The sequence below is a fragment of the Pongo abelii genome, chromosome 11, assembly GCF_028885655.2.
Source record: "Pongo abelii isolate AG06213 chromosome 11, NHGRI_mPonAbe1-v2.0_pri, whole genome shotgun sequence".
Lineage (NCBI taxonomy): Eukaryota > Metazoa > Chordata > Mammalia > Primates > Hominidae > Pongo > Pongo abelii.
In genome coordinates this window covers 126,176,902-126,190,046 of record NC_071996.2, presented here as the reverse complement: position 1 = coordinate 126,190,046, position 13,145 = coordinate 126,176,902, and the positions used below count along the sequence as shown (strand labels likewise).

At 43.6% G+C, this 13,145-nt stretch overlaps 1 protein-coding gene across 1 annotated transcript; it reads right to left on the bottom strand.

Annotated features, from left to right (window-relative positions):
• Positions 1–9,041: 9,041 nt before the first annotated feature.
• LOC112132408 (large ribosomal subunit protein eL31-like) lies at positions 9,042–9,394 on the bottom strand. Its single transcript, XM_063712644.1, has one exon. It carries the CDS (start codon positions 9,392–9,394, stop codon positions 9,134–9,136), a length of 261 nt encoding a protein of 86 aa, XP_063568714.1. The 3' UTR covers positions 9,042–9,133.
• Positions 9,395–13,145: the final 3,751 nt, after the last annotated feature.

Below are 13,145 nucleotides of genomic sequence, written 5' to 3'. Positions count from 1 at the left end.
CTGGAGTTCATTAAAAACTGTTCAAATCTTCGGGCAAGGAAAAGCATATAAACTTCGAGGGAAAAATAAACAATTTCCTTAAAGCCCCCCGAACAATCATTGTTTCACCACAAGGCACATTTTTTAAATTGGATACTGAGATTTTTAGAAGCCTTAAGCAATACTCTGGGCAAATATCTATAACTGCACTCAAGTTGACATCCATTACACCTACACTTAGACTAATGTTAAAACACTTTAAAAAATTCAGTTCCCTCTAAACTGATACCTTTTGCTGTCATGGTTTAAGTTGCAGCTATAATTGTGTAAGGATCTGCTGAAATGATAGCGTTACATGTTTTTAATGAGGCTTGATGGTTTGTGATAGAATAAATACTTCAACATAAAACAAAATTCAATTTTATTAAGTTATAACTAACATACAGTAAAGTGAGGGGGTTTTTTGGTTTTGGTTTTCGTTTTTTATTTGTTTGTTTTAAGACAGGATCTCACTCTGTGACCCAGACTGGAGTACAGAGGTATGGCCACAACTCCCTGCAGCCTCAGGCATCTGGGCTCAAGTGATCCTCCTGCCTCAGCCTCATGAGTAGCTGGAACCACAGACACACACACACACACATGCCCAGCAATTTTTTATAGAGATAGAGTCTCTCTGTGTTGCCCAGGCTGGTCTTTTTCTATTTCTATTTCTTTTTCTTTTACTTTTTTTTTTTTTTTTTTGAGACAGAGTCTCACTGTCACCCAGGCTGGAGTGCAGTGGGACTATCTCGGCTCACTGCAACCTCCACCTTCCAGGTTCAAGTGATTCTCCTGCCTCAGCTTCCCGAGTAGCTGGGATTGCAGGCACACGCCACCATGCCTGGCTGATTTTTGTATTTTTAGTAGAGACAGTCTTGAACTCCTTAGACCTGAGCTGAGTAGCTCACACCTATAATCCCAGCCTCCCAATGCGCTGGGATTACAGATATGAGTTACTTAGCCCAGCTCTAACTGTGTTTTGATGAATGCAACACTTTCTGTTGTGATCCTCACAGTTAGCTATTAGCACACTAAAGAGCTGCAGAACTGAACAGAGAGAAGCTGTCTAGGAATCAGTAATAATAGAAACCAAACATTTCAGCACATTCTGTGTGCTCAGGCAGTAGAGTTTGCTATTTACATGAATAACCTCAACTACTTCTTTCATTCCTACAGAAAAGGCACTTTTATAATCCCTACTTTACAGATGGAGAACCTCCAGCTTGGAGAGAAGTTTCCTGGCCAGGGTCACACATCCAGGAAGTGGCTCCCAAACTGGACTCTCCCTGAGCCAGCTCTACTACCTTGGGGGAGAATTTCATCCCTTTCTTGCCTCTGTCACTAACTGGTTTTGTGATTTGGGGAAATGCATTCGTTCTGGAGAAGGCTGGACTAACCGTCTGGTCCCCAGATGCCTCTAGTTCTCTTCCAGATCCCCACCATCCTGGTTCACAAGTGGAAATAAAACATTCTGACCAGCAGTAGCCCCAGGGCTGAAAGTCTCAGACAAACAGCTCTAGAAGTTAAAGAAACAAGCAGAAATGCCACATACGCTGGGACATAGTCCAGCTTGCTCCCACGCAAACTCTTCCTTCTTTTTCCCACCCTGAGCAGCTGGCACAGTGGCCAGTACAATGCCATCGAGCAAAGTTCAGGAGGCTAAAGAAACACATGGTGAGGAAGTACATTCGGCCCCAGGCCAGCAGAACAATGTGGCCTCTATCTTCTGTTCTGGCTTCTCTGGTCTTGTCACATCTTCACAAACCATGAACAAAGAGATTTGAGCTGGCTGAGCCACCCTCATTCTCCTGGCTTACATCACATCACCCCATTCGCTTCCTCCTCCCGCCACCCCCTCTCAGCAATGAAAGTCGACCATTGTCAGGTATGCTCAGAGGAAAGTGTACAATGAGAATGGGGAGCTGGGAATAATAAGGATGCTTATTCTCTGCAGCAGGAGGGTGAGTCTGGAGCCCTAGTTCCAAATTCTGACTCTGCTACCAAATGGCTGTACGAATTGGGGCGCTGAGATTTAAATCTCAATTTCTGCATTTGGAAGATGAGATTAATAATAACTTCAGAATGCTCCTGTGAAAACTAAGAGAGAGAATGCACATAAATGCCATGAGTAAATCCCAGAGTATGGCTTCCTGGCACATTTGACTTGACAGCACTGGAGGAAAGGATTAGATTTGCACAGTGATTTGGGTAAACAGGTAAAGAGGCCCAGAGGGAGTTTTCACTGGTCTGGGACTCTGGTAGCCCTAGAGACTCCTGTCACTCCAGTCCTCTCTTTGTAACCCCCAGGATTGAGAGGTCAAAAATTCATCGCACTTGCAACATCTGTGCGTCAAGGCATACCTCTTCAAGGGCTCCATTATAAACTTTCTTACAAAAGTATGAATTGAATGGAATGATCACATTGACGTGAGTAAATCATTTTACCTCCCTTCGCTCAATATTGCCTAATCACTGAGACCACGATATCATTTGTAAAAATAACCCAATGGCATATTCAGACCAATGGTGAGAGTAGGGATGCTTTTGGTTGCGAACATCAGAAAACCAGATTGATCTTGGCTATATTGCTCTTGCATAACAGGGAGACCTAAATTAGTTACTGGTGTTTGTTTGAGATATATTGATGCCAGGATTTTGTATGGAGTCTTCGTAACTCCTTTGGAATTGCCCTCATGGTTTGCTAAGATGACCACAGACAGCTCCAAAATGACATCATCACACTGTTCAAAAGCAGGATGCAGAATCTTTCTCCTTGTGCACTAACCTCCCATCAGGTAGGAGGAAACATCTAGAAGCCCCAAAGCAGACTCCCTTATAGCTCATTGGCCAAAACTAGGTCACATGGGCATTCTTGGCTGAGAGGAAGACAGAGAAAGCAAGTATCCAACTCGTTTAATGGGACACCAGCCAGGGGGATGGGAGGGGGTTTTCTGAGGAGTCAATTACTAGTGTTTGACTAAAGCTATGCAAAGTATTTCTGTTATAACTTAAAAAGTCTCATTTCCGGATATTATCCAAACAAACTGACTTCCTATTATTCAAGTATATAAACAAAATTTTAAAAACCAGAGGATCTGCAGTTTCTACAACACCTGCCAACCCTCTGCAGACATTTGGCAGCTTGGCCTATAACAGTTTGCTCAGATTTCTTAAAATAGGAATTCCCACTTTCCCCCATGAAAGTTCCGGGATTCTTTCAAATGTCTCAGGTTTTAAGTCCAAGAGTTTCCTTTAAATTGCCTTTTTGCCCTAGTGCTTCGATGGTACTCTCACACTGATCACGTCATATAGAGGCTTCTACTACATTTATATATTAACATCTTGTTGGAAGATAGCTTTAAAATATGAAGTAGTATTTTTTTGTTAAAGTATAAAATGTCAATATTAAAACCAATAAAAATATTAAAATATATTTTAATGTCATCATGGGCATGGATTAATCAATCAAACAGTCCTAGCTTATAATGAAAACCAGCAGTCTTCTGCCTCACCTTCCAATCCTGCTTCCAGAGTCAGTAATTTTCAACTCCTTTTGCTTTTTCTGTATGTCTACATTGCATGCTTAAACTGCTGCTTCTTCACTTTTTAATTTTAGATCTCATCTGTTAGCACTCTCCCATGCAACAGGAGGATTTGACTCCCTCGCATTCTTGCACCTATTTTTCTCCTCCACCCATCATCTCCATCTAGTTATGTCACTTTCTTTTTTAAATAAATGTTCCTTTTTACATTGCATTCTGTTCTTGTTTTACTGTTGTAAAATTTTCTCTTACCTTTCCAAAAATATCAATGACCATTTTCTGAAGTTTTCCCCTGCTATCTTCATCTCTCCCATGTTCCTTGTTTGGTATATTCTCTCCTGTTGAAGCCTTTCTTGAAATGTCTGGTGATTCCTGGATGTCCATTACTGTCACTAAAAGCTGAGTGGCAGCTCTGTGTGAATAGACTGTTGGTGGGCTTCACTATGGTGTGGCAGATGGGGACCTACATAAATTGGAACCTGGCAGGTCTTCCCTCTTCTGTTGGTCAGTTTCCCCAGAGAGGAACTTGCCAGTCTCCCGTTGGAGGAATATAAAAGTGGCTGCCTAGGATCATGGGAACCTAGTGTGGGAAGGGGACTAAGGAATTTACCATCTAATAGGAAGTTCCACTGAATCTGCTTTAAGGGCACTTCACCACCCCCATCCCCTTGGTTGAGCCTGGTGTCCCAGAGCTCAGAGTTTCCCTAAAATTTCCAAGAGCAAAGCTCTGGTGCCTGTCCAGGTAGGGGGTGACTATGCTCCAGGAATTAGAGCAGGAAATCTGAGAGCCTGACTGCTACTTCAAGGGACTTCCCATTCCTCTCTCTGGACTTTCCCCCCACCCTCAACCTTCAGAGGTAGGTGGTGCCTTCCACAGCTCAGCTCCTCCCAGGTTCTGCAGTGGGAATCAGCTTACTCCTTATAGGACTTTCCCTTTCAATTCTCTCTGGCATTAAGTTTCTGTTCTGCTCTGCCAGGTCAGATTCCACTTGTCCGTCTGTTTTCCATTTTACAAAATAGTGTTGACATCACTTTCTCCTCTTACTCATCTCCTGTTCTCTTTGGGATTTTCTTACTTTTGACCATTTTTATTCCTTTATTTACTGGAGTTTCAGGAAGGAATAAATATTAATGCAGGCACACTCAATTTATGATGTTTAACTGAAAGTAATGAATGTGTAACCTTTAGGTGTCTAATTTTAGCTCAGCATATGCCCACCTACCTGTGTGTGTGTGCGTGTGTGTGTGTTTGTGTGTGTATTTAGAGAGTCAAGGCAAAAATTTTTATGTCTTAGGTGAGAGAAAGACTACACTTTCCAGCTTTCTTGCAGCTTGCTGCCATGTGGCTAAGTTTAGACCAATATAATCAGTGGAAGTGGTGTGTGCCACTTCTGAGCCTTGGCCTTAACATACAACTCAGTGCTTCTCTGGCCCTTTCCTTCTGTTTTCCCCGTGGGCTGCAATGTGGATGTGGTAGCAGCCAGCTTCAGCTCAACAAAGACAACACCCTAGGGGCTGGTGAACAGCAGGGTGGAAAGGACTTGGGTCTCTAAATGAACACACGAAGCAGAGCCACCCATCATCCTGGACCATTTGCCTCCAGACTATTAGGTAAGAAAGAAATCAGCTTCTTGGTCAGGCCTCTGTAATTCGAGGTTGTTTTGCAGCTGAGCCTGTGCTTTCATGCAACCCTGTTCAATGGCTCCCAAAGTGAGTCTATGGATAAGCCACATTTTGATTGCTTCGGGTGATTAAAATATTTACTGAATCCCAGATGCCACTCTCAGAGATGTTGATTCACTCAGTCTGGGATACAGTGCAGAAATCTTTTCTTTTTTTAACTACCTAGATTTTTCCGATACATTACCAAGATTATGAAGCACTGACCTTGTCCAACGTACTGAAAAATGTTTTCTTTACATTCCCATGATTTTCTCCCTCCCCATTCATTTTCTCTCCGACTCCGTATTCTCTTCCCGACTCCTTTGTTAAAAGTCAAATGTAAATGTTATTGTAGGAGACAGTCAGTTGTTTTGTTTTTCCAGAATCGTTTCACCCTGACTTTCCTTTGGGGAACCCCTTATTTTCTTTTCTTTTCTTTTTTTTTTTGAGATGGGGTCTCGCTCTGTCGTCCAGGCTGGAGTGCAGTGGGGCGGTCTCGGCTCACTGCAAGCTCCGCCTCCCGGGTTCACGCCATTCTCCTGCCTCAGCCTCCCAAGTAGCTGGGACTGCAAGTGCCCACCACCACGCCCGGCTAATTTTTTGTATTGTTAGTAGAGATGGGCTTTCACCATGTTAGCCAGGATGGTCTCGATCTCCTGACCTTGTGATCCACCCACCTCGGCCTCCCAAAGTGCTGGGATTACAGGCGTGAGCCACCATGCCCGGCCGGGGAGCCCCTCATTTTCTATACTCAGTCTACATAGTTCAGACAAACCAGCCATCCGCATCATACCCCTAGCTCTTGGGAGCACTCTCAACCGCACAGCGTAGGCCAGGGCAATCAGCATATTCCAACCTCTTGACCGTACTGATGGTTCATAGATGGATAAGTCAGTTCATTGAGACCCAGTCCTAGGGAAAATAAAAGCTATTCTTCCCCAAAGAATGCTGACCTGGTGGGATATGTGCCTGCAGCTGCTGGTAGCCATCTCACCACCACAAAAGGAGTCTAAAAGTGAAATCCACACAGTGGAGACAGGAGAGGAGAGACGGTGCTGACTGCATTCTGATGATAGCATTTGTTTTTTTTTTTATTTTTGGTTTTTTGGGGACTGAGTTTTGCTCATCACCCAGGCTGGAGTGCAATGGCATGATCTCAGCTCACTGAAACCTCTGCCTCCTGGGTTCAAGCGATTCTCCTGCCTCAGCCTCCCGAGTAGCTGAGATTACAGGTGTGTGCCACTACACTTGGCTAATTTTTTGTATTTTTAGTAGAAATGGGCTTTCACCATTTTGACCAGACTGGTCTTGAACTCCTGACCTCAGGTGATCCGCCTGCCTCAGCTTCCCAAAGTGCTGGAATTACAGGTGTGAGCCACTGCCCGGCCCTGATGATAGCATTTGAGTATCTGGATCCGTGCCTAAATCCCTAGACTTTTCAGCATGTAACTCAATTTTTTTTTTAAGGAGAAGAGTGTCCTATTAAGCATATATACATATTAGTATATTTATAATGTTATTTTATTATAATTATATATGCATATATAGCTTATATATAATATATGTTTATATATACTTATACATCTATACACACACACATTATAATTATAAAATTAACTGTCAAGTTCAAAAACAAGACGTTTCTAAGTAAATGAACAGGTAACATTTTAAAGATATTTTCAGAAAGAATAATCATAGATCAACATATCTAATATATCACTCTCCTGTTTTAAATAGTATTTAGGCCCAGGTGTGGTGGTTCACACCTGTAATCCCAGTCCTTAGGGAAGCCAGGAAGGGAAGATTGCTCGAGGCCAGGAGTTTGAGACCAGCTTGAGCAACATAGCCAGACCCTGTCTCTACAAAAATTTTTAAAAAGTAGGCAGGTGTGGTGGTATGTGTCTGTAGCCTCAGCTACTCCAGAGGCTGAAGCAGGAGGATTTCTCAAGCCCAGGGGTTCAAGGCTTCAGTGAGCTATGATCATGCCACTGTACTCCAGCCTGGGCAACACTGGGAGACCCTGTCTCTGAATAAATATATCTAGGGTATTTTCATCTCTGAATTTTCATAAAGCTTATGCAAACAGACCTTCAGCAAGTATGCAAATGTCTATGTTACAGTGCCAATTTTCTGGTTACAGTACTAGACTGTGTTCTAGAGTTTTCTCAGGTCAAATCTGATCTAGTTTTGCAAGCACTATAAGACAACTTAAAACAAAATATGTAAAATACATTAGGCCTCTTGGCCCAGGAATACAGATTTTCAGTGTTAAAGGTATTTGGTAAACTTTAATTTGCTCATGATAAAGAACATAATTTAGAAGCAGGCTTTTCTTGTGGCTCTCAGGAAAATTAAAGTGGGTCTGATAGATTGAGCTTGTCATCACTTTCCAACATCCCACATTCGAGGCACAGAGGCTGTATGCGGCAGTACAGTGGATGGACCTGCCAAAGCCATTCCTACACTCCTCTCACACATGGAGTCAGGGCTGGCACACCATGGCCCAAATCCAGTAGGCTGCTAACTTTTGTATAGCTGTGACCTAAGAATGGTTTTCATATTTTTAAATGGTTGAAGAAAGATCAAAAGAAGAAGAGTATTTTATGAAAATCATATGAAATTCAAAATTCAGTATCCCTAAATGAAATTTTATTGGAATACAGTCACATTTGTTCATTTATATATTATCCATGGCTGCTTTTGCACTATAATGGCAGAGATTAGTTTTAACAGAGACCAAAAAGCCTGCAATGCCAAAGTTATTTATTATCTTGGAAGTTATGGAGACAGTTTGTTGACTCCTGCAATACAGAATAGAAAGTCGGATACTTTCTCAGCCATATTTATACCTGGGAGTGACCCACGTGACCCAGTTCTGACAATGAGATGTCAAGGAAAGTCTGCAAGAGGGATTTTGGGAAAGAAGAGTGTTTCTTAAATAAAGTAGAAAACGGCCAGGTGTGGTGGCTCAAGACTGTAATCCCAGCACTTAGAGAGGCCAAGGAAGGTGGATCACTTGAGCCCAGGAGTTTGAGGTCGGCCTGGGCAAAGTAGTGAAACCCTGTCTCAAAAAATAAATAAATAAAATAATAAATAAAAATAAAAATAATTTTTTTTAAAATTAGCCAGGTGTGATGGTGCATGCCTGTAGTTCCAGCTACTCAGGAGGCTGAGGTGGGAGGATTGCCTGAGCCTGGGAGGTCGAGGACACGATGAGCCATGATTGACCAGTGCACTCCAGCCTACATGACAGAATGAGACCCTGTCTCAAAAATAAATAAATAAAGTAGGAAACTTTAACCTAGATGTGATATCTGGAACTGTGGTGACAATTTTGCCACCATAATGAAACAAGCATGAGGCTGACAGCATTCCTATCCAGGATATTCCTGGGTATGTTGGTCAAAGATCCAGTGTTTCTTGTCTCTGGAGCTGGAGTTGATTTGAAGCCATGTTTAGTTTGTCTAAACCTAGTCTCCACAATGGTCACTGGGGAGAGAATAATTTAGACAGATACTTCTACTGGGAATCTCCATTTCTTAGGAATTTGTGGTCACTAACCACAGATTCCAACTGAGGGGAGTTCAATCTCAGCCCAAATTAAATCTGCCAAGGTACTTGGAGTAGGAGGGACATAAACACAAGTTTAAAAAGCTGTGTTTCAAGATAAAATGTGCTCATTTACCGTGGCAAAGATGTAAACATATCAATCATTGCTAATTCCCACTACTCAGTGAATCTTTTTTTTTTTTTTTTTGCTATTTTATAACTTTATTTGATGTGTTTGATGATCAGTGATTAGTTCTCATCCACACTGACTGTAGATTTTTGAAAGTGGTAACAGGTACATAGGTAACCAAAGTATAGAGCTTATCTGGTGAATCTTCACTCTCATTACGTTTTCTGGACAATCACACATGGATTCCGTATAGGACATTCCTTATTCCTTTGGCCCAGACAGCTTTGTTGAGCCTGGTATCAGTGCGTCTATCTGGAGTTCCCATCTCCTTCATGGCAAATTTCCAAATCTCTTTGAGTGCCTGAGGAGCTCGCTTCTTGAAGCCCACTCCATGGATGCGCTTGTAGATGTCGATGGTGTATTCTTGGGTCACCACCTTGTTGACAGTAGAAGGGCCCTTTTTCTTCTCGCCACCCTTCTTTGCGGGAGCCATTCTGCTGGGTTTAAGTTGGAAAGGAAGTTTTGGTTTTGTTTTATTGAGACGGAGTTTCGCTCTGTCACTCTGTCGGCCCAGGCTGGAGTGCAGTGGTGCGATCTCAGCTCACTGCAACCTCCGCCTCCTGGGATCAAGCGATTCTCTTGCCTCAGCCTCCTGAGTAACTGGAATTACAGGCATGTGCCACCACACCCGGCTAATTTTTGTGTTTTTAATAGAGATGGGGTTTCACCATGTTGGCCAGGTTGGTCTCGAACTCCTGACCTCAGGTGATCCACCCGCCGTGGCCTCCCGAAGTGCTGGGTACAGGCATGAGCCACTGTGCCTGGCCTACTCAGTGAATCTTTTATAGAGGAGAGATAATTTTATTATTGCAAGTGAATACTTAATAGGACTTGATTGTTAAATTTTGTAATAACAATTTAGATCATGAAATCTCTAGCAGGACCATTCCATCCATGGTCTTTTCGGGAACAAGATGTCAATAAATAAGATCTATCTATCTATCTATCTATATATATATATATTATTTTTTTTTTTTTTGAGACGGAGTCACCCTCTGTTGCCTAGGCTGGAGTGCAGTGGTGCGATCTCGGCTCACTGCAACCTCTGCCTCCCGGGTTCAAGCAACTCTCCTGCCTCAGCCTCCCAAGTAGCTAGGATTATAGGTGCACACCACCACGGCCAATAATTTTTGTGTTTTTAGTAGAGACAGGATTTCACCATCTTGGCCAGGCTGCTCTCGATCTCTTGACCTCAGGTGATTTGCCCGCCTCGGCCTCCCAAAGTACTGGGATTACAGGCATGAGCCACCGCGCCCGGCCTCAGTATGTATATTTTTAACAAGTAAAAGGATGAACAAAATACAGTAAAAACTTAGAGTAAATGCTGTATAAAGATTAGGGTATTTCCTTACATTTCATACCTTTAATTATATCTTGAGTTTCCAAAGCCACAGGGTCTAGGTACATCTTCATTAAAAGTATGTTAGAAATCCATTATAGGAAAAGTTTTCTTCCTGCAGAAAGAGAAACTGAAGCACAGAAAAGATGGTCACAATCACAGAAAAATTCTCTCTGTGGGACTCAGACTTTTATGGAATACTCAAGTTTTGTGGCCACTCAGACAAGACAGTGCATTAAGGGACACTCAGAACAAAATCTCACCCAAACATATGGAGAACTTCTAGAGCCTTAAGACATTATTCACACTGAATTCCCAGTAAATGGGAAATTTCAGGGTATCATAGGCTATATAGCTAAGTTGGAATTAGTTGTTTTCCAAAAATTAGTTTAAAAGCTGCCCTCTGGAATGTCAAAAAAAAAAAAAAAATGCTTCCTGGCCAAGCACAGTGGCTCATACCTGTAATCCCAGCACTTTGAGAGCTCGTGGCAGGTGAATCACTTGAGCTCAAAACCCCATCTCTACTAAAAATACAAAAATTAGCCAGGCATAGTTGTGCATGCCTGTAATCCCAGCTACTTGGGAGCTTGAGGTGGGAGGATCACCTGGGCCCAGGAAGCAGAGGTTGTAGTGAGCCATGATGGCACCACTGCACTCCATCCTGGGTGACAGAGTGAAACCCTGTCAAAGAAAACAAAAACAAAAACAAAACACCCCCTACCATCCCTGCCAAAGGTAGAGAGAGCTGCTAGCTGGGCACTGGATACCAGGGTCGTACAGTATTTTTGCCTAGGACAACCAACCATCCTACTTTGCCTGGGACTGAGGTAGGAGAGAAGTAGGACTTGTTTTCCGTGCGTCAGTCAGGATCTCACTGATCAAAACAGGATGCAGTAAAGAAACCAGCCAAAACCAGCTAAAATCAAGATGGCAAAGAAAAGCACCTCTAGTTGCTCTTACTGCTCATTATACACAATTAGAATTCATTAGCATGCTAAAAGACACTCCCACCAGAGCCACGACAGTTTCCAAATGCCATGGCAATAGCCAGAAGTTACCTCGTATGGTTGGAAGAACCCTTGGTTGCAGGAACTCCACACCCCTTTTTTGGAAAATTCATGAATATCACGCCCCTTCTTTAGCGTATAATTAAGGAGTAGCTGTAAATGTAGCTAGTCAGCAATCCACAAGGGCCACTCTGCCTATGGGAGCCCAGCTCTGTCTCTGGAGCAGCCATTTTACTCTGTTGTCCTGCTCTCAAATTCTTTCCTGTACAAAACCGAGAATCCTCCTGGGCTGAGCCCCAATTTTGGGGTGCGCCCACATCACTAGGACAGGAGCTTTCACTGCTAAAACCAGGAAAGTCTCAGGCAAACAGCAACAAGTTGGTCAGCCCATCTGAATCCTTGGCTTGAGCTTTCCCTTAGTGCCCACCTAAATCTTCCTCATCCTTGCACACCCAGGTCAACTCCATTCCCCCCATAACTCCCTTCCAGATTCCTCAGCCAGAATGAATCTCTCCACATGCCCAAAGCACTGGGTTGGCACTGCTCTTATGACACTGGCTTCACTCTCTCTCCTATGAGATGCTTCTCTAAGTGTGAGCCCCGAGAGGGTGGCACATGTGTCCATGCCTTGGCTCTTTTCACTGAGTCAGTGCTTGATCACAATTGTCCCTCACACACTGGGATGATGCACTGAAGCCCTGGGACCTGAGCATCTGACCCTGTGCTGCATCCAGGCTTATGATTTATTTTGAGACATGGTCTTGTTGTATTGCCTAGGCTGGAGTGCAGTGGCATGATCACGGCTCACGGCAGCCTCAATGGCCTGGGCTCAAGTGATTCTTCCACCTCAACCTCCCAAGTAGCTGTGTCCACAGGCACGCACCAGCACGCCTGGCTAATTTTTAAAATTATTTGTAGAGATGGGGGTCTTGCCATCTTGTTCAGGCTGGTCTCAAACTCCTGTCCTCAAGCAATCCTCCCACCTCGGTCTCCCAAAGTGCTGGGATTATAGGCGTGAGCCACTGCACCTGCCTGGACATCTTAATTTTTTTTTTTTTTTTTTTTTGAGATAGATTCTCACACTTTTGCCCAGGATGGAGTGCAGTAGTGTGATCTTGGCTCACCGCAACCTCCATGTCCAAGGTTCAAGTGATTCTCGTGCCTCAGCCTCCTGAGCAGGTAGGATTACATGTGCCCACCATGACATCTGGGTAATTTTTGTATTTTTAGTAGAGACGGGGTTTCACCATGTTGGTCAGGCTGGTCTCTAACTCCTGACCTCAAGTGATCCACCCACTTCAGCCTCCTAAAGTGCTGAGATCACAGGTGTGAGCCACCGCACCCAGCCTGGACTTCTTTTTTTTTTTTTTTTTTTTTTTGAGACAGAGTCTCGCTCTGTCGCCCAGGCTGGAGTGCAGTGGTGTGATCTCGGCTCATTGCAAGCTCCGACTCCTGTGTTCCCACCATTCTCCTGCCTCAGCCTCCCAAGTAGCTGGGACTACAGGCGCCCACCACTACACCCAGCTAATTTTTTTTTTTTTTTTGTATTTTTAGTAAAGAGGGGAATTTCACCATGTTAGCCAGGATGGTCTCGATCTCCTGACCTCGTAATCCACCCGCCTTGGCCTCCCAAAGTGCTGGGATTACAGGCATGAGCCACCATGCCCGGCCCAGCCTGGACTTCTTACTGTTTACTGGCATAAACACACCTTACAGCCTGGGCCTTAGCCCCTCCATAGAATCTTTGAGTCACAGAGAGATGCAGGAAATTCCAATTTAATCTAGTAACCACAAACAAAGCTGAAAGTAATTCTTCAGCAGATTCTTGCCAAATAATT